The sequence below is a fragment of the Calliopsis andreniformis genome, chromosome 2 (assembly GCF_051401765.1).
Source record: "Calliopsis andreniformis isolate RMS-2024a chromosome 2, iyCalAndr_principal, whole genome shotgun sequence".
NCBI lineage: Eukaryota > Metazoa > Arthropoda > Insecta > Hymenoptera > Andrenidae > Calliopsis > Calliopsis andreniformis.
In genome coordinates, this window is record NC_135063.1 from 3,080,951 (window position 1) to 3,108,414 (window position 27,464).

General features: G+C 45.7%; 1 protein-coding gene across 2 annotated transcripts in view; it reads right to left on the minus strand.

Moving 5' to 3' along the window:
* The window catches only part of LOC143188133 (homeobox protein caupolican), a 79,194-nt gene extending 52,617 nt beyond the window's left edge, over positions 1-26,577 (minus strand). The window contains exon 1 of one of the 2 annotated variants that reach the window (XM_076392208.1): positions 26,298-26,577. In XM_076392208.1, coding sequence (XP_076248323.1) covers positions 26,298-26,408 — 111 coding nt within the window. In that variant the 5' untranslated portion in view covers positions 26,409-26,577. Of the gene's footprint in view, positions 1-1,490; positions 1,666-26,297 lie in introns of those variants that run through there. The other variant, XM_076392209.1, reaches the window with a different exon arrangement.
* Between the last annotated feature and the right edge of the window lie 887 nt (positions 26,578-27,464).

The window sequence follows — 27,464 nt, forward strand, 5'->3', positions numbered from 1 at the left end:
GCATTTTTGATGGATTATTATAAATGTGTTTAAGCATAAAATTATACTGAGCTTAGAATGTTTAGTTTTTATAACTAGTGAGTAATTGTAAAAATAACTAAAAATTTAATTCTTTAAATTATTTATCATTATAGACAGATCTGTTTTAAGTACTTTAAAATTTTTTATTCATGCTAAGCATATTAAACAATTTTTCATATAGACTTTTTATATGAGCAGGCTCATTTGCAAAACTTTCCCCTTGACAATGTCAATTTATTTTCTTATTTCTCAAATTAATCATACCTTTTTAATTGCATACCCAATAGCAAATCATCCTGTATAGCTGAACAAATATCAAACGTGAAAAGAAGCTCTACTGGATTAATTACAATCAGCGCCATTTAAAGGATGATTTCATTACACTTAAGTCACTGCATCCATGAAATTAAATTCAATAATAGAATAGGAAAGACACGTCCTAAAATTATAAGATTCAGATAACGAAGCCAGTATTCAATTACGAAGTTGTCTGTCTGACAATGCTTTCACGATACAAAAGAAGAACGATCGCAGCATCGTGATTAGTGATGATTCCGAAATCGCTACATGGTAAACGACCATCGTTAGACGAATAATTGAGCTACGATTCCGCAGACAATGGAACAGGAACCGTTACGCTCCTCTGTCTCTGTTTCTCTTTCGAGAAACTGCCTTCCTCTGTCGCGAATTTTTATTCGGAGCACGACGTCCTGTGCGAGTTAAATACACCATCTATGTTCACGTAGATGTCGCGAGTGTTCATTTTGCGAGTATATATAAGGAGAAAAATAATTATAAAATATGTAAGTTTCTATTAGATAATAGAGACTAATACTAGACTTAAGAAAGTTTTTCTGAGACTAAAAAAGATAGTCATTTAAAAGATGTTTTAAGATAGTGTACTTACAATATATTTTGAATGTACTGTATTAATAAAGTAATTAAAAATATTGAAACGTAGAAAGAATTGTACATAAACAAACAGAACTAAGTGCAACAAGTTTACGTATACCTACTTTTATACTATAGAATCAATCTCTCGCTACGTTCAGAATACCCATTGACACATTACTGTCCTCCTTGAAAAATAACTCGAAAACGAAACATAAAGTGTGCAAGATCGTACTGAGAATTTAACAATTTAGACAATCGACTCTATCGTCTTTTCTCCACAGGATTCAACACGACAATCGCTCCGAGTATATCCCTAACAACACTTGGATATAATTTCCACACCGAATTTCCAAAGATCTCAATAGTTAATTCTACTCCATCATACCATTCTATGATAAAACTACTTGCTCAGTCTTCTACGTGTCACATCACTGACATTTCCTTCCAAACCAACTTCGTACAACGACGAAAAGCGACAAATACCGAGAAACAAACTTCATCATCTTATCCTAGAAAGTGTCGAAACGAAGAGGTTCGACGTCGATCAGATCGTCGAACAGTCGTGGGCGACTCACCTGGGACGCCGACGGGTACGAGTAGCCAAACTGCGCGTACGCCGACATCTCGACACGGCAGATCTCAGTTCTCTCTCGAATCGTACGTCACGCGGGTAAACAACAAAGAATCAGGTCACTATGAACCGCACCTGCACGCACTGCACTCTCTTCTCACTCAAGTCAGCGTGCACTACTCCCGACGACGAGGCGATGGACGAGGCGATGGACGAGGCGATGGACGAGGCGGCAGCGTGTCGACGGTCGGCGAACGATCGCGATGCGTCGCGCGAACTGTGACTGCCATCAGGGTGCCTCTGCGTCCTGGCCAAGGGATCCGACTGGCGGCCACATGTCGGACACGCTCTCTCCTCGTTTGCTCCGAGGGACGCGCAGTCCGTGTGGGTCGGGCCGCTGGAATCCAAGAGAGCGGCGAGGAAAACGGCGAGGAAAACGGCGAGGGGACGACGTCTCACTGGGTCTCCACGGGGCAAGGCACGAGAACGAGGAACGGCCGCGGCGCAACGCGGCGACAGACACTGGGCAGCGCGACGGGTGGCGACGGCGGAGAGCAGGACCGAGGAGCACGGTCGTCGCGGGCGCGTAGCACAGCTCGGGTCACGGATCTCAGTGGAGCGAACTTGTCTCTTCGTAGCGGCGCGTCGGCCGATGGGACGGACATTCGGACAGACGACGAAGCGTCACGAGCGATTAGTTATAGAGAGTTCGTTCGTTCGTTCGTTCGTACGGTCCGTCCCCTGCTCTCACAGGGCACTCCAGTCTGCGACTGACTCGCCGCCACTCACACCACTTCAGCGGTCGTTCCGCGCTCCGCTCCGTCCCAGTTCCCCCTCTGGCGGACGAAAACCGAAAGCAACCGGTTGCCCCCACTCCTGCCGCGTGGGACGTGGTTCTTACGGAACCGTCGAATAGCGTCGCGTCGCGGCTGCCCTCGGGCGTGTCACGTGGGACGGGTCGAGGCCGCCGATTGGCGCCTCGTTTCGCGCGCGGGCGTCCTTTCGAATCGAACGTGCCCACGATCCCGACGACGCCTCCTGCCCCCCACCCAGCGCGGAAACCTTCGTGAAACGATACAGCGAACACCTTCTCCCTTCTCACCCCCTACCTGCTAGCTCGCTCGCTCGCTCAGTCTCGACAAACGGCCACGGCGGAACAAGGAGAAACGAGTATGTTTACGCGAGTCTACTCTTGTCAACCCGACGGCGAGGGACTTGAATAAATCTGCCGGCCTCTCTCGCGCGCTCGCCCTCCCTCCCTCCTAGTCCTCGCTGTTGCCCGTCTCTGTCTTGCTTTGTTCAATGGGGAGGCAGCCTCTTCCGGCTTATATCGCGCCATTGTCCGACTCGTGAAATCGCCGAGTACCCGCGATGCATCGTGCAGCCTGTTTCCACGCTTCCCGAGCCTTGGAACTTTGTTACGGCTATGAGATACGAAGCGGTGGACGTCTGGGTTACAAGGACACCCCTCGTTACGCTCGCCAACGCGACGGGGATTGGGTGCTGCCTGTTTTTGGGAGTTTCGAGACGCATTGCGATTCCGAGCAAGAGTCGCGCTAGGTTTGGGACGCGAAGTATGCAACGAGAAGCTGAGGCAATTTGGGGAGAATATGGTTTAGGGTGTTGTTACGCTCAACGTTCACTACCGACCGTCAGCCACCGACCAAATTTCAAACAGAAATTGCAGGTTCAAGACAGTAATTATGTTTAAGAAATAACTTGTAGCAGATAATTTGCAAGTAATATTATTTCTCAGATATAATTACTATATTGAACTTGTCGTTTTTACGTTTGAAATTTAATCGGTCGTGATGGTTGAGCGTGACCGTTCCTTGCTTGGCAGAAGGTGGTTGGCGTTTGAAAGTTGTAGTATCATATCAAATGTAGGTAAATAAAACTAATAAAACTAATAGGTAAATAAATTATTTATGAGATACCGCAATGTACAGTTTTGAAAGTTGACATATCGAAAAATTCACTGACTTTATCAGAAGCCTTAAGTATTTAAAATTCGGAGATTACTCTCTATAAAAAACGTCAATGCAAGCAGAAGCCGCAATACCAAACAGATAACGCATTTAGTACGAGGTCGATGTAAAAAGACCTACCCCACACTGAATGTTCCAAATTCTAGAATTATTGTCACTAAAATGTTTGTCAGACACTATAATCTACGTCCTCTGATTCAAAGCCAAGGAGGTACTGAAATATTCCAAGCAAAAGTAGCTCCTCTCCGTCTCTTGTACCGATACGAAGATCTGACGAACGCCGGACGTCGGAAGGATTAGCTACGGGGATCATTCCGTTGCCGTGCCGCGTTTAGAATAATTTCACGGGTAATTAGGCGGTGGCTGAGACCGTTCCCGGTCAAGAAGTATTTATACGGCAAATTAGAGTGTCTTTCGGAGGATTAGCCATGGCGAACGAGACGCATGGCGTCTCTTCTCTGCTAAATACCGCAATAATAACGCTTGGCCAGACCGCTAGTTCACTCTGTCCGCGCAAATGGTTGCGTTTTCTTAGCAGCATGCTTGGTCGGTCATGTGTCTTATTCGTGTCAATGCGGACGGACGATTTTCCGCGAGGTTGCGTCGAGCAATTTGCAAACGTAATGGTACGGCCGCGGGGAAAATCATGGCTGGACGCGTGAAGAATGTTCTGACGGGCTTCTGTCGGAAAGTCGAGTGGTTGTTGCATACGAAAATTATTCGTGAATTAGAAGAATCGAAGACTGAAGAATGATAGAGATTAAAGATTCCTGGGATAGTTGAAAATGGAGCATTCCACGCATTTCTAATTTTAAATACAATTAGGTATTACACTAATTTGACGTTATGTAATATCATACACAGTCACTTAACGAACATCTTGTACTTCACAAAGCTTTCTCTATAAAAAGGGCTTTTCTACCTCAACCGTAAGTGTTTCTCGAACGAAGCTCAAGAAGGAAACGGAAGCACGAAAAAATACGGGTGAAAGAAAACGCGCGACAGAGTAGAGAGAGCTCGGGAGAGACTGGAAAAATGGTAGTTACGTCGCAACGCAAGATTCAGTGCCGTTAATAGGATTAGCTGACAGGTCGACGAGGTCCTTGGGAGATAAGGATCCCTCGGAGGACCTCGTACCTGAGCCAGGGGACGTCGAGGTCCTCGGAATGATTTATTGCGCTGCGTAAACCTAGTGACCTGCCGATCACGCCCCCGTCGACGAACAGTCGCCGACATAATATGCGCGTTTTCAGAGAAAGAGAGAGAGGGCTGTGTTCCTGTCTCGTTTGCAACTCGTCTCGTGCCACGACTCCCTTTCAACGAGTCATAGCGACCCGTCAAAACCGCACAATAACCCGTTTAATCCCGTTCCTCCTCCGCTCGCGTATTCACCTTTGTTTACCTCCTATCCTACTGTAAAAGGGTGCCTCGCCCAGTTCGTCGCGATGTCCTATTCGCGCGGCAAATATCTTGACCGAGTCTCCATGACATGAGGAAATTTCGAATGTCCAACTTTGGAACTCTGTGAAATTTGTCTGAATTTGATTCAGTTCGCTGAAGGAGTACCAACATCTACAGGATCTTTGAAAGGAAAGTAATGCAAGTAACAATGTTTGAGGCTCCATCGCTAAACGAGTCACCTGACATAGACTAGTACTTCGTCAAGTAGCGAATCGGAATCGTGAAGAGACCTTTTTTCCAAAGGCGAATCCATTCCCAAGAAGTTCGAGTTCCTCGAACAGTACTCGCGAGATCCACGAACCATGCATCGACGAGAGCTTCTGTCGAGCAAGGCTTAAATATCCCGTCGCGTAGTTAACGCCGTTTAAAGACGCATTGTAAATCTCACGGGGAGTATCTAGAGGCCAGTTGCAGCGTCGTTTCGTGTTTACAGCCGTCAAGTTTTTCAACTGTGATAAGGCCGAGGGGTTCGTACCAGGCGAGAGGGTACCTCGCCGAGTCCTATCTCCTCGGCCAGTGTGTCCACTACTTGTTTGCAGGTCGAGTAAAAGTTAAACGGCCGTGTCGGGCCAGGCTGTCTCTAGCGATAAGACTGCTTAATAAGGCAGCAAACCATCCACCTACCTTACTACTCGTTCATCTCGACCGTCCCCTCTTCCACTGTCCCTCCTTTGTTTCACCCTCGACCCAGTTAGGTAAGGCCTCTCCCCCTTATCTCTTCTTCCGTTTGCCGGCCTCTTGTAATTCGTTACTCTTGAGGCTACGAGAGCGTTCGGGCTCGGCCTAACGAGGGAAAGATTTCAAACTACCTAATTCGAAGCGAAACAGAGAAATCGGGAGACACGTCGGGCCCCGTGGGCCGTAAACTGCCCTGTCTACACGGAATTACGAGCTTATCGCGGGACTGAGATTCTATATCCTGTGTTCCTTCTAATCGAAGACAATGAAACGTCGAACATTCCGACTTCTCGAAGTCCTGAAACTTTCTGCCACGGTGACAGATGTTGTGTTGCATTCCTTTTTGCTTGGTATATAACTAATCATTACAAAGTGAGTGAACGCTAGATATAAAACTATTCTTGATTTTACGTTCAATAAGGTGCTAAAAAGGTTGGAGACCTCCTTCGTTTTTCCTCTGCTTTCCCAGTTCACGTGACCACTACGAGTTACAGCCCCTCGATGCATTTTACTCTCTCGCTTAGACCGTACGTAGCAATTAAGTAAACCTGCGGTGGTGTTAACTACTGTACCACCAAGGGCTGAACAATGTACAAAGATTTCTCGTAAAAACGTGAGGGAACACGAGAGTACTATCGAAACGACCGTCTACCCTGTTTAACTGCTACATCGGAGTTGTACAATTCCAAGGCTGTCGGACCCTCGAAACGTTCGTTCCGGCAGCGTATCGTCGGCTTCCCGTGCCGGAATCACAAAGGCAGGTCTAATCTGGACGCCGTAAAACGGTGCGATATTCACACCGTAGGATAAAACAAAAGGTTGTTGCGGGGACCCTGAGGTATAGACGGTAAAAATCGAAAGAGGGGAGCTAATAAGGGAGGTCCAGACTGCCCTGGCGCCTTCGGTGCACCTTCGAGGGGCACTGCAGTTTTATTGGTCGGCTCGTCCTTGTTCTTCGTCCTCTTCTTCTTCTTCCTCTGCTTCTTCTTCTTCTGCTTCTTCTTCTTCTTCTTCTTCTCCTCTACACCGCTCCTTTGCGGCGACTTCGTCTTCCTCTTGAGCACTCGGTATGGCCGACCAGTATGTTGCCGTAAAAAAGCCGGTCTCTCCCCTTGTCTGTCCTCCTCCTCACCTTCCCCGTCCTCCTATACGCTGGAACGACGAACGAACGAACGAACGACCAACGAAATGTCAACCGTAAACCTCGCGAGGCAACACTAATTAACCCGACCGAAATAAACTGCGCCGCTCAGCGGCGCTCTCTTGCCTTCTCTCATGCACCCTAGCCCTCTTCTTCTCCCTTTCCTCCTCCCGAGCTTTACAGCGCGTCTAGCGCAGCCTCCGAAAGAATCTCAAAGCATTTTCGAATCACTTCACGACCGCTCTTCATGCCCAGAATTCGAAAGGAAGAATTTTCGGCGACCTGCTTTCTGCTCTGACTTGTGGTATTTGATTTTGGAAGGATGGAACGTTAAGTGGACCACTTGGACAGAAACTATTGCTTCGAGTTTCGAAGCAAACAGCTCTGAATGGATGTCGTTTAGGTATAGGTACCTACCACTTTGATGAGAAGTGAGGGAAGACTCCATTCCGATTATACAACATGTTTTGACACAATATGACGCTACATATTACTGCAGGGTGATTTTTTCGCTAGTGGACTCAAAAGCGGTGCCGCCGCCTAAACATCATAACAGAAATCCTGTCCCTCTACTCGATAAGCTATTCACTGTGTCATCGACGACGACGGCTACTGCGGCGAAGACGTTTGTGTGTGTGACCTGTAAACATTTCGCAGCGATTTCTTCCATTTCTTGCGTGCTTAACATTTGAAACTTTACACATTCGATAGCTTATCGAGTAGAGGGACAGGGTCTCTGTTATGATGTTTAGGAGACGGCACCGCTTTTGAGTCCACTAGCGAAAAAATCACCCTGTATGTGCAATACATGTGTCACGAGACACGTATTTAATGAAAATATTGATTCGCGTTTCATCAAAAGCAATGTATGGTGCAACGCTTACTGTTATCTAGCATCCATTTTTCGAGACACATTTCAGAATCGTTTCTAGGAAATCGCTTGCAGCAATCACTGGAGGGAAATGTCTCCGCAATCTACTGAGATATCAACTGTTCTTTTTGTTTATAAATAAAGTTAGATATATCCGTGGGCGTCGATGTAAGTGTCTCCAGCGCATAAAGTATAGGGAGGCCTTGCGACGCCCTTCGTCTGCGGGGTAAAATGGAAATGCGTGGCAGCGGGCGGTATAGGCGAAACCCCGCGGTTTCGACTGTTTCGGTCGAGATCCACGTCGGAGGGAACCCGAGAGCGAGAGTTTAGGGGAGTTCTGGGCGAAAACACTAGTTCCTGGCCCTACGTTGAAAGAAAATCCTCGATTCATTTTCGACGAAGGATCTTATTCCACTTTATACAGAAAAAATATCAATAAAGTTTCTCATTTGACGCTTAAATATTGTAAAGTTAGGGTACGAACACATTAAACCTAAATGAAAGAAGACCTAAAAACACATGATTTTTTACGTGACATCCATATTGCGAGCTGACGTTTCTTCCCTATTTTTAACCTATTTTGTTATAATATGAAATAAATTTGATGTAATATGCAACGTGATAGCATGTGATTTCACGTGACTTGATACTTATTAATGTGTTCATACCTTAAAGTTCTCATCAATGTCTTTTGGACATAAATTGTACCAAAAGAATTGGATAGAGGTAGCCTTCAACTCTAATGGTGATTTCTACTTCTATTGTTTCATACCTCAAATCTAGAGGAAAAAGAACCATTTTGCTTTTCCCTCTATTATATCTATTGCCGTTCTCCAATCCCCTGAAGTCGTAGAAACGCGGATTGCTCGTAACACAAAAGCCAGCGCGATTTCGCAGGTTATGTGACGCAACGCGGAAATATTATCGGGCTTTGCCGACTAATTGCCGAGTCGCTTTCATAACCACGCGACTACAAATATGCGTGCACATCCACTGCCTTCCTCTGTCTCTGTTCGCGAGCAGCACCGTCTTGCTCACTGTGCCTAGGCTAGGACTCGAGACTCGCGATACGCACGCTACCGTTTCCCGAACACACTCGCGTGAAGCGTCAACGCGGCTGCACAATTGTGGCGTGCACGGGAAACGATGCACACAGAGCGGAAAAACAGAGACAGAGCCCTGAGGCCAGGAGACACGAGGGGAGCACAGAAAAAGAGCGGCTAACGAAGCATGTGTTCAGACGGTATCGCGATTAGAAGTTCATCATGAAACTATTATAAATTGTTTGTAATGGTTAGTGATATACCGACTGCGACGTGGTTACGTCCGCTCGACATCGAGCACCTGGAATAGCTGAGTGTTTCGTGACGACCACTTTGCTCGATTGTTCATCTGTTTAATAAGATTTGTTGTGACTTAACGTGGGAATTGATGAAGAATTGAGGTTTGCTCCAGTAAACTTGGCATCAAAGGTTATTGTTAGAATACGTTTTATAAAGAAGTTACGAATGACCAAAGGGTTCAATTTGAAGTATAAAAAGTCATTAAGTAGATTCGAAACGGTCAGTTTGAAAATCGATGCTCATTTTAATCAGCGTAGGCTAAATTTCTCCAGAAAGCACACACACAACAATGGCATCGTTCAGTGAGCTACATCTCTCGGGTAATCGACGATAGGAGAGTAGGAGAGTGCGGCAGCACGAGAGAAGCAACCTCGCCAGGCTATCCCTCGGCCGTCCTTTTCGTCCTCTATCTGCAATCAGGTGTAAAGCACGAGCAGCGCGCGCTTCGATGTTACGTGCCCATGGAAAATGAATAGGTAATTATAACGCATCCATAATGCAGGCCGACATGGCCGTGGTAGTCGGTTGGATCAGGCGGGCGCGATCGAGTCTGCTTCTCGGAAAGGGCTCGGAGAGGAGGATTGCCGCTCGCAAACTAAGCGCGCAACCTACGCGAGATCCTCGACGAGAGAAAGTCAAATCGCGCGAGCCTCCTTGAGATTCATTCGCAGGTTAGTTCTTTTTACTGACGTGCTGCTGCTTATCTCTGTCACGGCGTCTTTCTCGCAGACGTAAGTATCTCAACCACGAAACTCGGTGATCGTGAATCGCTGCTCGGCACGTAGGCCTCTTATAATTGGACTTTATTGGCCCCTTCGCGATTAGAATCGCCAGCTATGTGAGTTTTTAGAACTATTTGGCCTGTTTGTAATCGCGACATTGACGCTGCAGTGAAATCCAAGGGGTTTTTCAAGTGCATACGTATTATGTTTAGTATACATGGAGTACCTGCATCAAAGGCTTGTGTCCTACTGTTTACATGTATAGTTTTCGTTTTGGAGTTGAAAGTACTATTGCAGTAACTACTGTAGTAAGCAGGTGTGGCATGTATGACAATATTGGTAAGTACATATATTTCACAATTCATTTGAAGATGATGCAAGAAAATCCTACTTTAACAAATTTGTCGCGGGTAAATAATGTGTCGCTAAGTACCTACCTATATTATTTCTGTGTTCGCACAATATTATCTACTCTAATCAACTAAATCTCTTTATCACTGTCAACATCACTTTCTACTTGCTTTTTCCATTATTACAAGATCTACAAATGTATAAGTAGATATACCTTACTATTAGTTCTGGACGTAACTTACTATTAATGGACGTAAATAATATTCAAAGAACGCCAATATTCATCATGTTCTTATTGTGCATACCCCAGCTCAATTAGAAACGATATTCTCATTTCTCAAGACAAAATCCATAGCAATCTCTAAAACTACTCAATGATTATGTACCATCTACCCCCAAGACTCCAGAAAAATCTCAACTTCCAGCGTTCAGAAGCTCACGCGTACACTTCATCACGGGATTAACTGCCCATCGCCGATAATCGAGAAAGTGGCAGCGTTAAAGTTCGCAGCACGGAACAGTTAAACGCTCAATTGCTCCAGGTGGATTTTTCCTGATTCTATGACACTTGGCGTATCTTCCAGTAGCCATAATCGCGATTCCCGCCTTCAGTTGAACGCCCCGCTCCACCTCTCTCCGTGTCAGTTCTTTATCGGCCGGATAAGTGCTGCTAATTATAGTTATTACAATTAAGCGCGGTCGTGTTCGTGGCTGCTAAGGTTCTTATAACGGTGACCCGAGTGGTCGTGCTCGTTGTAAACAGGTTGGGCGCCGCGATAGGGGGGTGGCAAGAGGGGGTTTGGTGCGTGCAGATAAAGCGCACCGATACGCGGCTTGCGGGAGAATATATCTCGCGGCCATCAACAGGTAATTTTAAAATAAACGAATTCGGCCGACAATAATATGCCGTCATGCGAGCCGTCGGCAATTTCGCGTCGCTCTGCCTTTGCAAGCTCTGCCAGCCATGTTGGCAGCGATACGCTCAGCTCATTTAATTCTGATGTACGATTGAAAATATATAAACTAATTCTGCGTGGTGGAAGCTGAATGACTTGGATGGTACCTACTTATAAAGTAAGGGACATTCCACGTGAAATCGGACATTTCTTTAAGTAACATCTTAGATCTTTTTCAAATTTGGATATGTTATATAGTAAACTCTCTTATAACGCGGTACTCGCGTAACGCAGTTTCCATTTAACGCGGAGCAAAAATTGCGACGGGCGGTAGTCTTACAACGCGATGACTTTCCTCTTTTACATATAATATGGTACGAATTATTCTGATTTACACTAATTCTGAGCTTCTTATAACGCAGTACGAATTAATCGCGTTATAGAAGGGTTGACTGTAGTCTTTTTGGAAAAGGTCTTCGAAGTGTCCATATTCTTGGAAAGCTGTTCGTAAAGAGGACAAATGGGAACAAGACCTGAGACGTTACTTCAAAAAGAGTTTTCGCATGAAATGACCCGTAGGTACCTACATACCGAAGTACATATTTGGAAAATAGTTGGTAGTATTTTTACCCTACGCTTTTGCTCACTGTCTTTTGGGCTCGAATTTTTCGATCGCGTGAATCGAAGGAAGAAGGAGAGAAAAACACGATGAATTTTCTTTTTCCAAAGAATCGTATAAGTTGTTGCACTCTTTCGATTTCGTGTCGTGATTGCTCGCTCTGGAGACCCATTGTTCGCTATCTTTAAGCTGTAGAACGTTTCCTCGCGACTGCAGGTCAGATTGCAACGATTTCCTGTCAAATGGATCGCCAAGCTCGCGTGGCGGAGCCGTGACGCGAGCGTGTGCGATGCAAAGCAAAAGCGAACGGTGGCAGTAGAGCCGCGGGTCGGCGAGGATAATAATCGACGGAAGTTTTCGTGCTAAAATATGCAGATCCGGGTAAAATTACCTGAGGAATAGCACCTACTCGACCGGGCAACCGGCGATACTGCCAGTGTGCATCGTGCGCGTTTCGTTGCACGACACAACGCGTAGTTATGCGTGCTGCCATGGTTTCGAGCACGATTCGCTGAAGAACGTTGCTGCGTGTCAACGAAAACGCTAAAAAACTGAAAAGGAACATACAGTACTGTGTAGAAGGTGCTCACAGAATTAGTATATAAAAACTTGAAAAGGTGTTGTATTTGAATACTGCTTTAATAGAAATCCAACTTTGACGAAGTAGCAACTAATCACAAAAAATTGACTAACTTGTAGATAATAGTAGAGGCTAGAGTCTAGAATATTACTAACTATTATTTGACCACTCGAAAGTAATAAAAGAACTCAGAGAACAAAAGAATCCCAAAGTAAAGGAAATCGGATAATTTAGTCGTTCCTGTCTCTTAGCGAACACCTAATGAGTCAAAGTTCGAGCGGTGAAAATCGTCGAACAGGAACAGCGGCGATGTCACAGGTACACATAGAGTGGCATGTCACAGGAACCAATTAACTTCTTTACAAGAAACGACCATTACCTCAGAATGCGTTAAAATGAGCGGCGAGTGCAAGGAAATAGCGAGACGTTGCTGGTACCACTTGAAATCGTTTAACGAGTTCCACGAGCATTTCCCAAGCGGCATCAATTGCGAGTATGGAGGGGACCGGAAGATGCGCTCAAGGAAACTCGTCTTAATCCCACCTGATAAGTTCTGTCGAATGCAAGTATTTTTTCCACAATCGCCCAGTTATTTATTCAGACGTCGTACAATATTTCACTTAGTTGCGCGATTCACGTAACCTACGGGTTATTAATAGTGGCAGCATTAATAATCAGTGGCGCGGCGATAACTTAAGTTAAGCAGGGAGTTACGGCCTCCTGCTACCAGGAGTTCGTTTCCGTGTACATATCCGTGCCGATCGCTCGAGGCCCGATATCGTACGTGTATATTATGGATAGACGACATCTCTGCCCAACGAAATATATCACGGATAGCGATTTTTTCGTACGAGGAAACGCTCCGTTTACTTTCGGGATCGCTGGGGTTAAGACTTGCTAGCAAGATCCAGATGTTTTTTAAATATGAATGATTAATGGTAGAACGTGTAAGAGAATTGAAAATAGAATTAACTGGGCCTGTGGAAACACTCCTGACCATTTTCAACTAAAATGACTATGGATCGCAGCGAAAATGTGGTGTATAAAATCAGCCACAGAGATTTTTTAATCTCGAAAACTTGAGTAATTCTTTTGCTCAATATCGAATCTAATATCCACGGACCTCGCAGACTAGAGACTGTAACGAATGCAGCTAGAAATTACATAGCTTCTAGGTTTCAAGTACACCTAACCAATCTAACATTTCCACCACGGAAGAGGACCATTCGGAACCACGGAAAGTTGAACGACAATAATCACGGTGAAAAGTCATGTCGAAAAGTGGAAACAGCCATCGAAAAGTACCAAATGAAATCTCGTAGCTCGCGACTCCTCCAAACTAGAACCCAAAGCACGTACATATTTCAGCAGCGAGTGCAAACAAGCAGGGAAACGCATATTTGGCACGTTCATAGCGATGCACTCTGCCATGTCGGCAAAATATCCCAGCAACGAGCTTCCACGCTTTCCGCTTCTGGTAGCCTAACGGTTAGCAACGTGCAACTCGCTCGAGCCATCGGGGTTGAAGAGCAGACGACAAGATCGGCCTTTGGAAGGAGCAAGAAAGGAGCACGAGATACGCGCACAACCGTCCGCGTTTTATAAGCGTATAAACGTACGTGTAACGATGGAACGAGAGTACACACGCGCCGCCTACTCTAACCTGTTAACAAATATCCAAGGCGGGCGGTTAACATGCGTTTACGATAATTTATCGTGCCGACGCAACCTGAACAGGCATTATGTTCGGTACCGAGTACACGCGTACGCGCGCCGATATCGGGTCACCGTGAAGAATCGGAAAGAAGGGCACCGGCTCCGTTCCTCTTTCCCCATCGGCGCTGCTGGTTCTCCAGACCGTGATGCTCCCTTTTCCTGTACCGTTAATATTTTGCATTCCACTTGCTCGCGTTTTGACGGAATTCGGTGACGCGTGAAATCGGGGCTCGTTCGCTCTCTTTTCAAGTTTTATATTAGAAGCAGAAGAATAGTAATGCTGGTGCATTCTGTTGGAGCATTCGACTTTTTATGGTATGTACAACCTTGCATACTTCTATTGCAATAAAGTTGTTACACTTAGATTCTAATGACTCAGTTTCACTACTTATCTCGAGGGACAGAGTAACCCAAATACCTATACGTATTGAAACTTATTCCAACTTGAGTTTTTTCCTGGAACAAGATTTCAATCTGTTACGGGAGAATTCCAATGTGGACCCTTGACTCTATTTGAATTTATGTGTGCACTGCTGTACTGGCAATTTATTGTACTTTGGGGTGATTTAATTTCTGGATTCAAACTGACTTTTTCTTTTTATCAGAAGTGACAGTTTAGAAGAGATATTTGAAGGGAGAGTTGAATTGCAATAGTAGGAGAAATTCCTAACTGAAATCGACTTGAAGAAAAATAAAACGAAGTTGTTATTTTTATTGACGTCTGCAGCATAGATTAACAGACCCGTATCCCTTATCCGCAACACGATTTTCTGGAGAGGGACAACTTCCTCTATAAATAGAGGTGATTTTCTGGCTATCGTTCGGCGCGAGAAAAAATTCGCGAGGATCGTAGCGCGTCCTCGAGCTCGTATAAGCGCGTCGTAGCGATTTCGATCACGCACCAACGCCGAGCCTGCTCGGTGATCGATGATCGTCACGAACGACTCTGGGAACGGTTTCAGTCGATTCCCATTGACAAAGAATATCGACGTCCATTGCGAAATCGAGTAGTGGTGGCGCGGTCGCGGCCGTCTCCTTGAAAATCGAGGCACGATCGTGCTTAAACGACTGATAAAAGCTGCTGCACCGATCCATCATGATGCTCCACTCGTCGTCGCGAGCCTCGATCGACGTCGCTGCGGGGAAAAAAGAGGATCGCGATCCCTGATCCAACCCGCTCGATAATTTGTATTGCTTCCCTTGATCGAGTCGTCGCTGGCGATCGCCCCAAACCTGCTGCGGCGAAGGGCAATTATTAGCCCCGGTGATAAATTAATATCGCTTAATATCAACGCCGATGCCTCCCGTGACTTTACTGTGCGATAATATTTTGCGAAACGTGTCCGAAAATTAACCCATTAATGGACTGGTTTATAGGTACTTTTGTAAATTGACTTGTGATTGAAAGAAGAATGGCTGTACGTATTTATGAATTATGCATAGAAGTGATTTACTGTATTTATTTTGGGGTGTTTCTTGATTTTATGTGTATTTAATCACAGATAAGGATGTAGATCTTTGTCAGATTACGATACCATCTTCCATCTTTCAATATAAGAAGCGACAATATTCTAATCCAAGGTAGTTACCTTCACTATCCCTAACGAATCTTTATGAGGCAAATTAAGGAGTAAGTATACAGATTGATACGATTACTTTTTTATTATTTAAGCTCACTAAATTCAGTCTTAAAATTATACCAACGAAAACGGAACATCTCATATGATGAAGCATCAATAAAAGCGGGCGATGACCATGATCGTATTTCGTTGACACGCGTTTATTTCACGGCGAAACCATTGAGCTCGCGTCCCGCCTATACATTCTCAACGAGAAATCGCTCCTCTGAGCGGAGAGTACACGTAAACGAGAGAGAGAGCGGTCGTACTCGAATATCGAAACACCCTGTACACATTAAGCGAGCGAGATACGGGGGCCTTTAGCAGGCGAACGGGAATAATAATTTCGAGTGCTTCTCGCGGAGATAGATACGAGCACGAAGAGGAGGAAGAGACGAAGAGGGAGGGTCGAGGAGGATGCAAAGAGGGAAGGGGGTCAAGATATACGTTACAGGTGAGAGCGCGAGTATCGCGTGCTGCAAACGAGCCGGCAGCTGCCCGCTCCTGGCTACACGGTCCCAGGTATTAATATGCGACTGACTGAGTGGGACCGATGCTTTCGCTGTTACACGAGCCCATTGTGTTACGTCACGTCAATCGAGCGCACGCTATGGCCGCGGACACCCTTTGATTTTCGAGCCCTTTGTAATTGAGCGCTATAACGTTGTCGCAGTTCAGCGCTAGTAACTAATAGTCGTCGCTACGCTACCTACATACGTCAGTCGCCGAAGTGATAACGTCATGAGAATCCGTTTTGTGGAGTGTCGAGCGTTGATCTGAAGTCGAAGTCACAGAGTCCTATTACTCTCACCACTCTTCGAGCCTCGAAACGCGTTATTATCGACGGATCCTCGCGTGATTTCGCGCGCAGGTGCGATCATTTGCACGGATGTAGAGATACAAGTGTTTGGAATAGTGCTTGATTATACCGCTTCGACGGGCGAATCCATGGTCATTTAGAAACAGTGATACTATATTGCAACTTTTTAACCAGAGTTTCAGTTTCTCTGAAGTGGTTCGAAGATATCACAGCCATACGCTGGAGAACGAGAAACTAGCCCTGCGGTCCCTTTAATTCCAACGTTGAATGACAGCAATTTTCAGAGGGGAATAAGAGAACCCTGAGCTCTTAGGATGCGAGGCTGGTACTTGCGCATGTAAAAGACTTACCCGCGGGCACATATCTGTTGATTTACACCACGTCGAGAGGACACCGATGCACACTTTATCGACCGAGCAAATTAAGCGTGCGAGCGGGCCCGGTGTTCGATCCCATCATTACAGTTTCTTAAGAAAAGGCTCTTTTTCATTCGAGGGCCCGACTGTCCGCACTGGACGGGGCCTTGTCGGCTTGCAACACAGCGACACACTCATTCACGACCAGGGGACGTTTTATTACCGCAGTTTTTGGCCAGTTTTTAATGAAGTTGACAACAGCTCAAGGCGGCTTTCGCTTTGGATACTTTGTTTCGCACAATCCTCATTGCTTCTAAAATTAAGGCAAAGTGAACATTGTACATGCCTGTTACAATTACTTTGCCACTAAAATGTAGTGAAAATTATATCAAATACCATTTCCAAAGATTTATTTTTAAGATATAGAACCCACTTACAAGACAAGCTAACTTCAGTATCTGCCTCCACGCGGCCCCATGAATGGAACGGAGATCCCTCAATATTCATAAAAATCAGCTTAAGTAGATTTTACGGATAAAACGCGGCGTAACGCGCAAGAAAGCCCCGTTATCGGATGAAAAGGATCCGGACAGGTGGTGGTTGAGACAGGGATGGGGCAGAAGGGAGGCGAACGAGCCGAATTAAAGGAACGACTTGTTGGTTAGTCGACTCTATCCTCTGCTCCTGGTTTTTCTCCGACGAGTCGAGTCTCGGGGGCGAAACGAAGCGAGAGAGGATGAAAGGAGGGTGGCGGCAGCGCGGGCTGAATGCCGAGCAATCTGTTTTCAACGTGGAATAAGTTCGCGTCCCTCCTCCCTTCCAACCCCCCGCCGCCTGTCATCTCCCTTTCTCCGTTCCCCCTTTTCGGTTAGCTAGACTGCAACCGCGGCTCGGTAACCACCCACCGACGCTATCGACGCCGCTGCCGGGCGTAAAAAGCACATCCGAATTGAATCATTGCTGAATAAGCGGGAAAGTGGCTTGGCTGACTGGAAGGAAGGAAACCGAGGAGCGGCTAACCCCCACGGACGAGGGTCGTTTTCCATCCGACTCATTGGTACACCTCCTCTGTCATGTCGGCCGTTCTACCTTGCTCTCTCTAGCTCCGTTTTTCCTCGCTACCTCTCTCTGTCCGAACGCCTGAGAATGATCGAGCGAGCACAGAAGCACTTCGTCGATCTGGAAGCCCTTAGAAATCATAAAGAGCTTTAGGGATCCAGAATAGGGATTTCTAGGTTGCGACCGACCTGGGACAAACGTGAAACATGGAGACTCTTCTGAGTAAGAGAGAATTTGAAACGTGGGTGGACCTTCTGTCGTCCACATTATGGAGATTGAATGGAAAGAATATTCATGAAGACTTCTCAAGTATAGGTTACGCTTAGATATGTACTCTTTGACAAGTGTTGGCCAATTTTTTGAAACTCATCAAGATGAATACGACAGTATCCATTTTTAGGAAAGTACATATAGTTTATGAAATTTTACCAATGTTGCTTAATGTGCTTAAGCTTTTTAAAAAATTTGAAGAAGTCTGAATTCCCCATTTTTTAAGAACTTCACGATTCTTTGACGTGGATACCTATAGAAGATTCTTACAAGAATAAGTTACAAATTTTCTCTTCTATGCATGGCAAAGTCTCCAAGAAGGAAAATTGGCTGGCAACAGACGAATCCATCCCATCGGGACCGGAATCGGAAGGGGCTGGACCGCAAACTGTTGCGTTAAAATGCTCAAGGGCCGCGTGCAGCGGGCGCCGGTTAATAAAGCGGCGACGGAGCGGAGGAGAGGCGGCGAGTATGTACATCGAGGCAGGAATAAAGGCGGAGTTGCTTCTACGTACTCCCACTTAGATCGTGGCACGTTAACGCGCGTCGAGATAAACTCACCCCTCGTGGCGAGGAGCGTGGCGGTCGAGGGTTACGTTCAATTAGAACGAGACCCCCGTTTTCGTCGAGAGGCGGCGCGCCGTTTACGCCAGGGGTCGAAAACTTTCGAAGGAGCTGCGCGAGGAAGGGCTCTGTCTCTCTGGGAGCGCCACAAGTTAAAAGGAAAAGCGAAAAGAGAAGAAAAAAAGAGGGGAAGAAAGCGAGGTTGTCGGGAAATGGAGAGGCAATTTCGTCTTGGTGTGCGTGCTAGCCGCAACGACACAGAAAAGATTTTTACTGCTCGCTGGAGAGAGATTGAACTGCTGCGTGTCACGATCCGTGTAAAGCGCACTCTCGCGTGTGCTTCGTCAACGATATTTGCAGTGTTACGATAATGCCGATAACGTTACATCCGGACAAGGAAACTGAACGTTGCAATCATCTCTTGATTACTCAATCACCGCACACCTCGGTGCAACTTACTTACTGAATCCTCAGAATCTTTACTTTACTTTACTTTTTCGAACATCTTACTGGAACTGCCTTTTGCTAGCATCCCAGAGGTGCAATATTTTTTAGCAACAAGTGGTCGACGTATTTCTTCCTGCGAGCGTACAAAAGCTCCGATCGAACGTTTCCCGCGATTCGCCCTCAGCCACTTGGAGGTAAGAGTCATCGCAGCGGTTGGCGTTGTTATTGCAGCGGAAAACGCGATGTGCTCGACAACCACGACGAGAGGCGAGTGTGCGAGCGTTGGCGTGGCACAGGACCATAACTATGGGGGTTGGATCGTGGAAACCGAGGATGCACGTGTCCAGTCGATACGGGATGCACGTGTCGCATGTTTTCAGTCGCAGAAAGGACCCATTCTTGCGTGCGACCTCGCGCGTGTGAGTGCAGGGACTAGGGAGAATGGAAACCTGGAAGCGGGAAGGGGCGACAAGTGGCTCGGCGACAAGTGCGTATCCTGTGTATGCGGAAGGCACAGGACGTCGGGGGTGACACGTCGTGTGAACCTTGCAACGAGCGAGCATTCGGAAAAGGAGATATCATTGAGCGGAACGCTCGATGGAGCAGCCCATCTCACATCTTTCCCCTCTTCGCGAGCCCTGGGAGCCAGCATTGCGTGGGACGCTAGATTGTGGGAAGATGCTATCGGTCGGTACGAAATTTAGCGTCAAAAAGGACGGTGTATCATATCGTGTCCTGGATCGTTATAATGCAGCTTGATTCGAGGGAGATTGATGCCTGAGGCATAACGTACTTATGTTTTTTAAGTCTACATTTGCGAGGCGATTTTGCCTTCCATATGTTGTAAATATATTTCTTCATAGCTATTATGACTTCTGAGAGCACGGTTAAATGTATATTGTATGCAACGATTGATCAGATAACACCTTCAATGGATTCTACGTGTTTCTGATTGCGATTGCAGTTCATCAAATGAGCAATAGATTTATGGTAGAAGCATATAGTATTTTCGGTTCATCTGCATAAATAATGAGAAAACCCTTCGTCAAAGAAGATCATATTTTCTATGAAAATTACAGGAGAGATTTACGTGCTAGAAAATGACAAGCACATATGAAGATTCTGCTAAACTGATTTATACGCGCTTCGCAGCCAACCGCAGAAGTGGATTGTAAACGGCTAAATCTGGTTCGGCTAGTGGTTGTAAAGCAGAGGCAATTGCTGCGCGAATATTAAATCTCAAAATCGTAAAATGCGTTATTACTCTGTCGTCTATTCGGATCTACAGACAATAGTGTGCGCTGAGACATTGCACTCTAAGGAATCCTCGAAATAGGTCAGTTAGCAAGACAGGCAGCATTAAACGAGACAGGTATTATTATCTGTCTGGTTCCAACGACCTTCGAAGCTGGCAAATGATGAAGGTTAAATACGTTCTGAGACGTAAGTTGACGGGTGAAACTCTGGTGGATAGGACAGTTGATTAATTGGATTTTGAAATTTCTAAGCAAACGAGAAGGAAACGCTAACTTTCACAAAATAACGTTATCGTTAATTCAAATACCAAATTAATAAACTCTATTACCTAAACTTTCTCACGTAGATATAATGAAATACTCCATACACACCAATCCACTAAAAATAACAGATATAATGACTAAATCTTATCATCCCGAGAAAAGAGTGAAAATCAAAGTAAACGCTTGATAAAGTGGCTCTTCTGTCATATAAGCCATAAGTCGCCATAAAATATCCTTCCTTTCCAACGCACAAAAAGCAGAGAAAAACCACTTTCTTAAAGCGATCACGTTCGGTGTCAGAGGTCCCCAACCGTCGACTATTAATCACCTCTAATTAATACGCTATGCGATCAGATCTGGACCTGGAGGAATTAAAAGACGGTGCTGCAGCTGGCGGGGATTAAAGAACTAAAGGTGCGACGTGTCCCGTGTGGGCTACGTTCAAACGTCAAGATCATTCGGATAACGAGCTTCATCGTGGGCCAGCCGAAAGCACTGAGAGGATTGGAGCGCCGATATCGGTCCGGTCAAAGGGGTTCTCGGGGCCGGAAGTAGAAGTCGAGGGATATATAAAGAGACGTTTCGAAGTGATCGGGCCCAAGACAAGTCTATGGCACGGTAAAGCACAGGTGTACCGCGCCATAATTTATAGCTACCTAATAAATTTCACTCGGGAATCTCGCTCGTCGGTTTATGCTCGAATCTGGAGTCGTATCGCGAGGTGGTTGCGCGTCGGTTCTAATGCGAGAACATAAAGTGTCCTCGGAGATATTTAGGGGCGACATTACGGGGAAAAATAATTGTCACGAACGGCCGTCATTGATAAGAATGAAATGCATTAATGGCCTATGTAGGTACATGTTATGTTATCCGCTGACGCAATACCGATCGGAAGCTTGAGCTGGTTTATGTGTAAAAACGACACAGGGAAACCATTTTCAATAAGTTGCAAATAAGTAGATACGTTAAATGACTTGTGTTAAAATACACGAAGAGCTTCGAGTGTTTAAATTAAAACAAGTAATGCGAGAAATAAAGACACTACGCCAAGAATCTCTCCTCATGACATAATTATCTTTCAACGAATCACGGACAGTTTCGTCGCATCTTCTCAAGAGTTGACGAACACTTTTACTAGCGTCTCTGTCCACGTACCCGTGCCTTTCAAGGCACGATGTCGTGAACCTCGACGACCCCATAAATTTTCCGCGCGTCAGCGGACACCTGAAAGGCTCGATTATCGTTTCTCATTTTCTCGACAATGAATACTCAACAGTTCTGATCGTGCTGAATTCCAATCGCCATTCGAGCGGCGGAATATTTAGCGTCGACTCGAGCTGTGTACGATCGAACACAATCGGTGTTGACCACGTAAGGCGGTTTGCATCGGGGAACGTTGACGCGCTTGCAATCCGTCTTGGAAATCGCGTGGAATTCCGTGGACGTAGCGCGCGCGGAATTGCACGGCAGCCTCGTTCCACTTCTTATTCCGTCTTTACGACGGCCGCGGCCGGTGTCCGAGCGAAAACAGCAATTCGGAAGCAGTCCATACACCGTCGTTATCGTACGAATCGGCCGAGTTCTCTCACGAACAACGTACGTGCTTTGACCAATGAGCCGCTTCGCGTTTTTTCTCTCGAAGCCCATAGGTTTTCAGTGTGAATGGGACCTAAGATGTTCTGGCCCTTGATCGACCTAGTGCAGTGTCCTTTCGAGGAAAGATAAAATCTGTACCTCTGGTAGAATGATTTTTCTCGATGAAAAAGATAAAAGTAATGATGAAGCTACTGCACAACTATGCACAAGACAATTTGCATAATTGCTTCGAGAAGTAGATACCTAACCGTGCGTTTAAATCAAGCGAGGAAATGCTCATTTTTCCCCTAGTTTAGCAAAATTCAAGTGACACCAGCATTCTTTCGTTCAGTTGTCGATTTTATTCTAAACGCAGCATAATAATAAATTACAATGGAACTGTTCCTAAGGCGACGTTCATTGATGAAATTAGTTTTCTAAATAAAAGAAGTTATCGCCAGCTCCTTTTCTCCTTATAGGTACTCAAAATTAGTTCAAACCACTAAGAACTGAACAATACCTAATATTGATGGACATCAATTTCAGCATTGAAAAAATAGGATAAAAGAGCAGAATGGAAGGAACAAAGACGGAGTTATTTATGGGAAGGTAGAAAAAAGTGTGAGAGAAAAATAGGATCCAAGCAGAAAAGAAGAAAACAGAGTAAAACGAAAAAGGGGGAGCGGAGGCGTATCAAAGCCGAGAGAAAACGCACACGAGGAAGGAATACGAAAATCGGTGGCCGATCGACGATCGAACGTGTTACCTATGCGCGAGTAATAAGCCTCGATATTCCCACACGGGCCCATCCTGGCCCGCCGTGGGAAACCCATACGTGAGCAGTACGCCAGCAAGTAGCCAGGGGCCTTTCGAGCCGAACTATTTCGACGCAGGTGCGGATTTGATCGACAACGTATGTACGTCGAGCCAACATTTTTCATGTGCAGCTGGAACGACATTGCCAAGTATATTTATCTTTAGTTCAATTGAGGAAATGTTATTGCGATGATTTAATTGAGTCCCTTGATGGCCTTGGGCAGGGGAGATTCTAGAAATTATGGACTTGGAAAAGTGACTCGTGTACCTTGATAGACTATATTCATTACTCGACTATTTACTCGATCGAAGGAAAGCTGTTATTTGTAAAATAAAATTCCCACTCTCGTTGCAGCCGGTATCTCGACGTAATTTACACTGCGATGTACTCGAATAATGCAAGCGTTCTTTTTGGAGCAATTTCAGAGCGCCAAGCCGCGTCTCCACTTTTCAAGAAGCTCTCGATGTTTTAATTTCAAAGTGCATTAAAATACCTCTAAGGAAATTTCAGTGCCCACAGCTTGCGTGTATATGTGGCGTACATGTAGCGTACATGTGGCGTCTGATATCGCCGCGTCCATTGCTTGTTTATAATTCTTCGCGTGCACTAAGGAAGCAATTTAATAATAATAACAGCAGCAACACGAATTCTACACGGTCCGAGCCGTATGCAATCAACCTATCCATATGTGTACCCGTATATAATCGTTTATCATAATAATGCTACGCGTGTGTGTGTACTGGGTAATGTGCACACCCATACGAATAGACAGCTGATTGCAACTTATGTTGCCGTCGTTATTACCGTCGTACGAAAAGAATTAACCGCCGATACAGTTCGTGTCCCAGTATTCACGCGCGTGTACGAATAGCGGGGGGAAGCAGAAAGTAGAATAAATATATAGGGTGTTGCGTGATTTACAAGATCTACTTGCGCTTCAAGTTCAAGTTATGGAGTCTAGGAATAACACGAATAACTACATTTATGGTAACACTTTTATCGTTCTGCAATCTTCCGAAACAGAATAATCTATATACATTGAAGCCTACACGTATCGCTCATTCACAGTAAAAGAACTTTGTTTTGCTTTGTTTGCAAACAAAATAAAACAAAGAACGATGACAAAGTCAAGATTCACTGACGCGATCTCGTTTTACACAAACACAAGTGACGAATCTATTACTAAATCGGGCCCCATACTACGATACACCCTGTATATATCAGAGGTGAATCTGGACCTTGATCGGGGCATCGCAGGTGCAGGTGCCTGTAGAAATTGGCGCGAGGGGAGAGCAGGGGAGAGAAGAGACTCGAACGGAGAGCGGGCTGCAACGGGCCGAGGCTGCACGCGCCTCTGACGCGCCCGATGCCACCGATATCTTCTTAAACTTTCCTATCCGCTCATTCATGCCAGTCTAAATGCCTATAATTTCCCGTATGATTACAGGGCACCGTAACCAACGCCCCATGGACCTACGCTGCCCTGCCGCGAGAGCTCGTTACGTGAGACGCCCGAAATTGAAACGGAATGGGCTCCCTTCGTCTTCTGCTCCCTCCCTCCTACGCGACGTTCTTCTACCCTTGCCGTTTCTACCGGAGAAGTAATTTTATAGTGACGTCTACATTTCTCGGTCTACTTTGTCAGGAAAGGTGATCACTGGTTCCGCACGATCATTGCTGGTTGCCACGCTTTGAACAAACAGTAAAACTAAGAGAAGGGACAGCTGCTGTTCCTGTTTCAATTCGAGAACTTCTCGTCGAAGGATTTCGCGCATTCGCGTCACGTTCTGCTTGGAAACCGCGTTGGTTTCGGAGAAGTAACGAGTTAATGACGAAGCGTGGAATACGTAACGCAGGACGCATTTTATCGCATCAAGATTCGGTATCTAGCGTCGATCAATGGAAGCGATTGAATTCATGAAGCAATAGAGGAGATGGGTAAGAATTTCGAGAGTGGATAATTGAATCAAGTTCGATGATGATAAAAACAGGACCAAAAAAGATTGTTGATCGGTAGCTAACAGGCAAATTACGTATTCGTGGAGAGTGAGCAGGATAATTTGCTCTGTTGCCAAAGTTTGTCGAATAATTAATCCCGTAAAACTGATTCGATGTCGTTCCCAGATTATTACAGAAAACGCGCTGGCTGTCGATGCATTGAAACGTCAGTAAATTAGTTCGATGATCGCGTGCACGTTGAGACGGTTTTAATATATAATGTGCCAATTAGAGGCTAACAGAGATTTGATTTCATATCTATAATCGAAGTTCATTAGCGAAAATCCGTTATATAAAGCGCCGCTTCTGAGAATAGTATTCGCTCGAATGTTTTCTATCGACCTTATTTACATGTTTCACATACATATTGGTTCTTTGCCTCGTGCGGCGTACCAAATGTTCACGGAGGAAGTTAACTCAAAATTATTAAAGTTATTGTTATCTACTATTCCCAGAAACCGCTTCTGAAAGCAGAAGATTTTCCACGTGGTGAGTAAAATAGGTGAAGATTTTATAAAATTAAGTTAACGCTGCGCGTCACGCTATTATGAAATCCACCTGTACTTTATGGAGTATTTTGAAGACAGCTTTTCCAAATGGACTTAGTCCACGATTGTTTTAAAGGTGAATATACCAAATGGACGGGCCAGGTGGTTAGTTTAAATACCAGATTTGCATGGTAAATTAAGTGAAAATAGAAATTATGGACCGTCATGAAATGGCAAAGAGATTAAAAATGGGTAGAAAAATCTAGGAGCGTTAAGTTTTCACAAAAATACACAAAAAATGAAATAATGCGAGTAACAAGACTGGCTGTCATTTTTACTTCAAATTACTACGTCAGTTACTGTACTTACTGCACGAAGTTATAAACTTAATCACATGTTGATAATGAAAGAAAAGAGTTTGTCAAGAGAATCATTCCCGACGCTCCGAATTATAATCATGCGTTGTATGATAAGAAGAAATATTTCATAATTTAGGAATGTATTAGGAAGTAATTCCTTCCTTTCATTTAAACACAAAATCATTATTAACCCTTATGTGGCTATTCCGATAAAAATGATGTAATCCTAATCCCTTATCTTTTTCCTTCAATCACCTTATATTCCCATAACAGAATAATACCTAAATTCTAACTCATATTTCTGCATAAAATAATCCTATCACTCAATTGTATTTTCAATGCTATCTACATTATGTCAACACGTGTTCCACAAACCTAATAAAAGTACGCATGCACCGCAATTAACAAATCCGCTTGCTGTCACGACAGAAAAAAACTCAAACCGTCGCACATATTCCCGCGCTTTTTCCACAGTCACGACTGGATTGATCGGCTAACAATGATCACAGTCACAGTGTCATCGCCATGAAGGGAATAGAAATCAGTTACTCACCTCCTGTTGCTGAATTAGGAAGTCGGGGGCGGCTGGTGGCGGGGGTGGTTCCGTACCGGAGACCTCCTGAAGCAGTCCCACGTGGTCCCAGCAATCTTCCGATATGTCCATGATCGTCCCTCTTCTTCCTCGATGCAAAACGTCCCCAGAAAAAAAAACAAGATACCGTATCTGGTGCAGTGGACGCTGAGAACGAGATCAAGTGCTCGCGGTTCTCCTCGCTTCCGGATCTTTCTTTATTTTCTCCCGCCCAGAGGCTGCGCGATAGGCATTACCAAACGGAAACCACCGATACCTCTCACTCGATCACTATCTTTCTCTGTCTCTTTCTTGCCGTACGTCTGTCTGTTCGTCCGTGGATGGTGTCAGCGAAGAATCGGTATCGGTAAGCGGCGAGCGCGTAACGGCGGCGGAGCGCACACACAGGGTGGCCGCGCGAAAAAAACTAGAGACGCACAAACACACCGTTGGAACCGTGTCGGCGCAGCGTGTCGCGTGACCCGCGTTCTATGACGACGACGACGGCGTCGAGGACGACGACGGCCGTCGGTGGTGGTCAGTCGGCGTGGAATGAAGTTGGCCCGCGGGTTAGGTTGGGTTAGCCGAGCCGGAGTTGCAGCATCAAGCGCGGGAGAGAGGGACGAGAGAGGGCAGAGCGCGCGCGAGCGGCCGAGCGAGCGAGCTAGCGAGCAACCATGAGAGGGGAGGAGAGGGGCGAGAGAGAAGAGAGACGAGCGTGGAAGCGAGAGGCGTTCGCGAGGGGAGAGCAAGGAGAGACGAAGAGGCCACCGGGAGAAAGGGTAAAGGCAGGAAGAGGGAGGGAGAAGGAGATATCGCACAGAAGCGAGAGATAGAGGGTGGGGTAGAGAGAGAGGCGTAAGGCGTAAGTCTGCCCTAGTCGCTCGCTTAACCGTGCAGGAGGTGGCGCCAATATAACCCGTACTCCACCTCCGTCCGACAAAGAGCTTGCGTATACCTGTATGCGCCCGTTGGTAGGCCATACCGCCTACCCGACTACCGTATTGCAGAATTTGTGATCCGTGCCGCCGGTAATTATTGCGATTTCACTCATATTCCCTCGTCTATCGTGCTTTTACATCCATGAACCCCGGCCCGGAAGTACACCTCTGCGCTCTTCCCGCTCGTGACCGCCTGCAAGACCCTAGC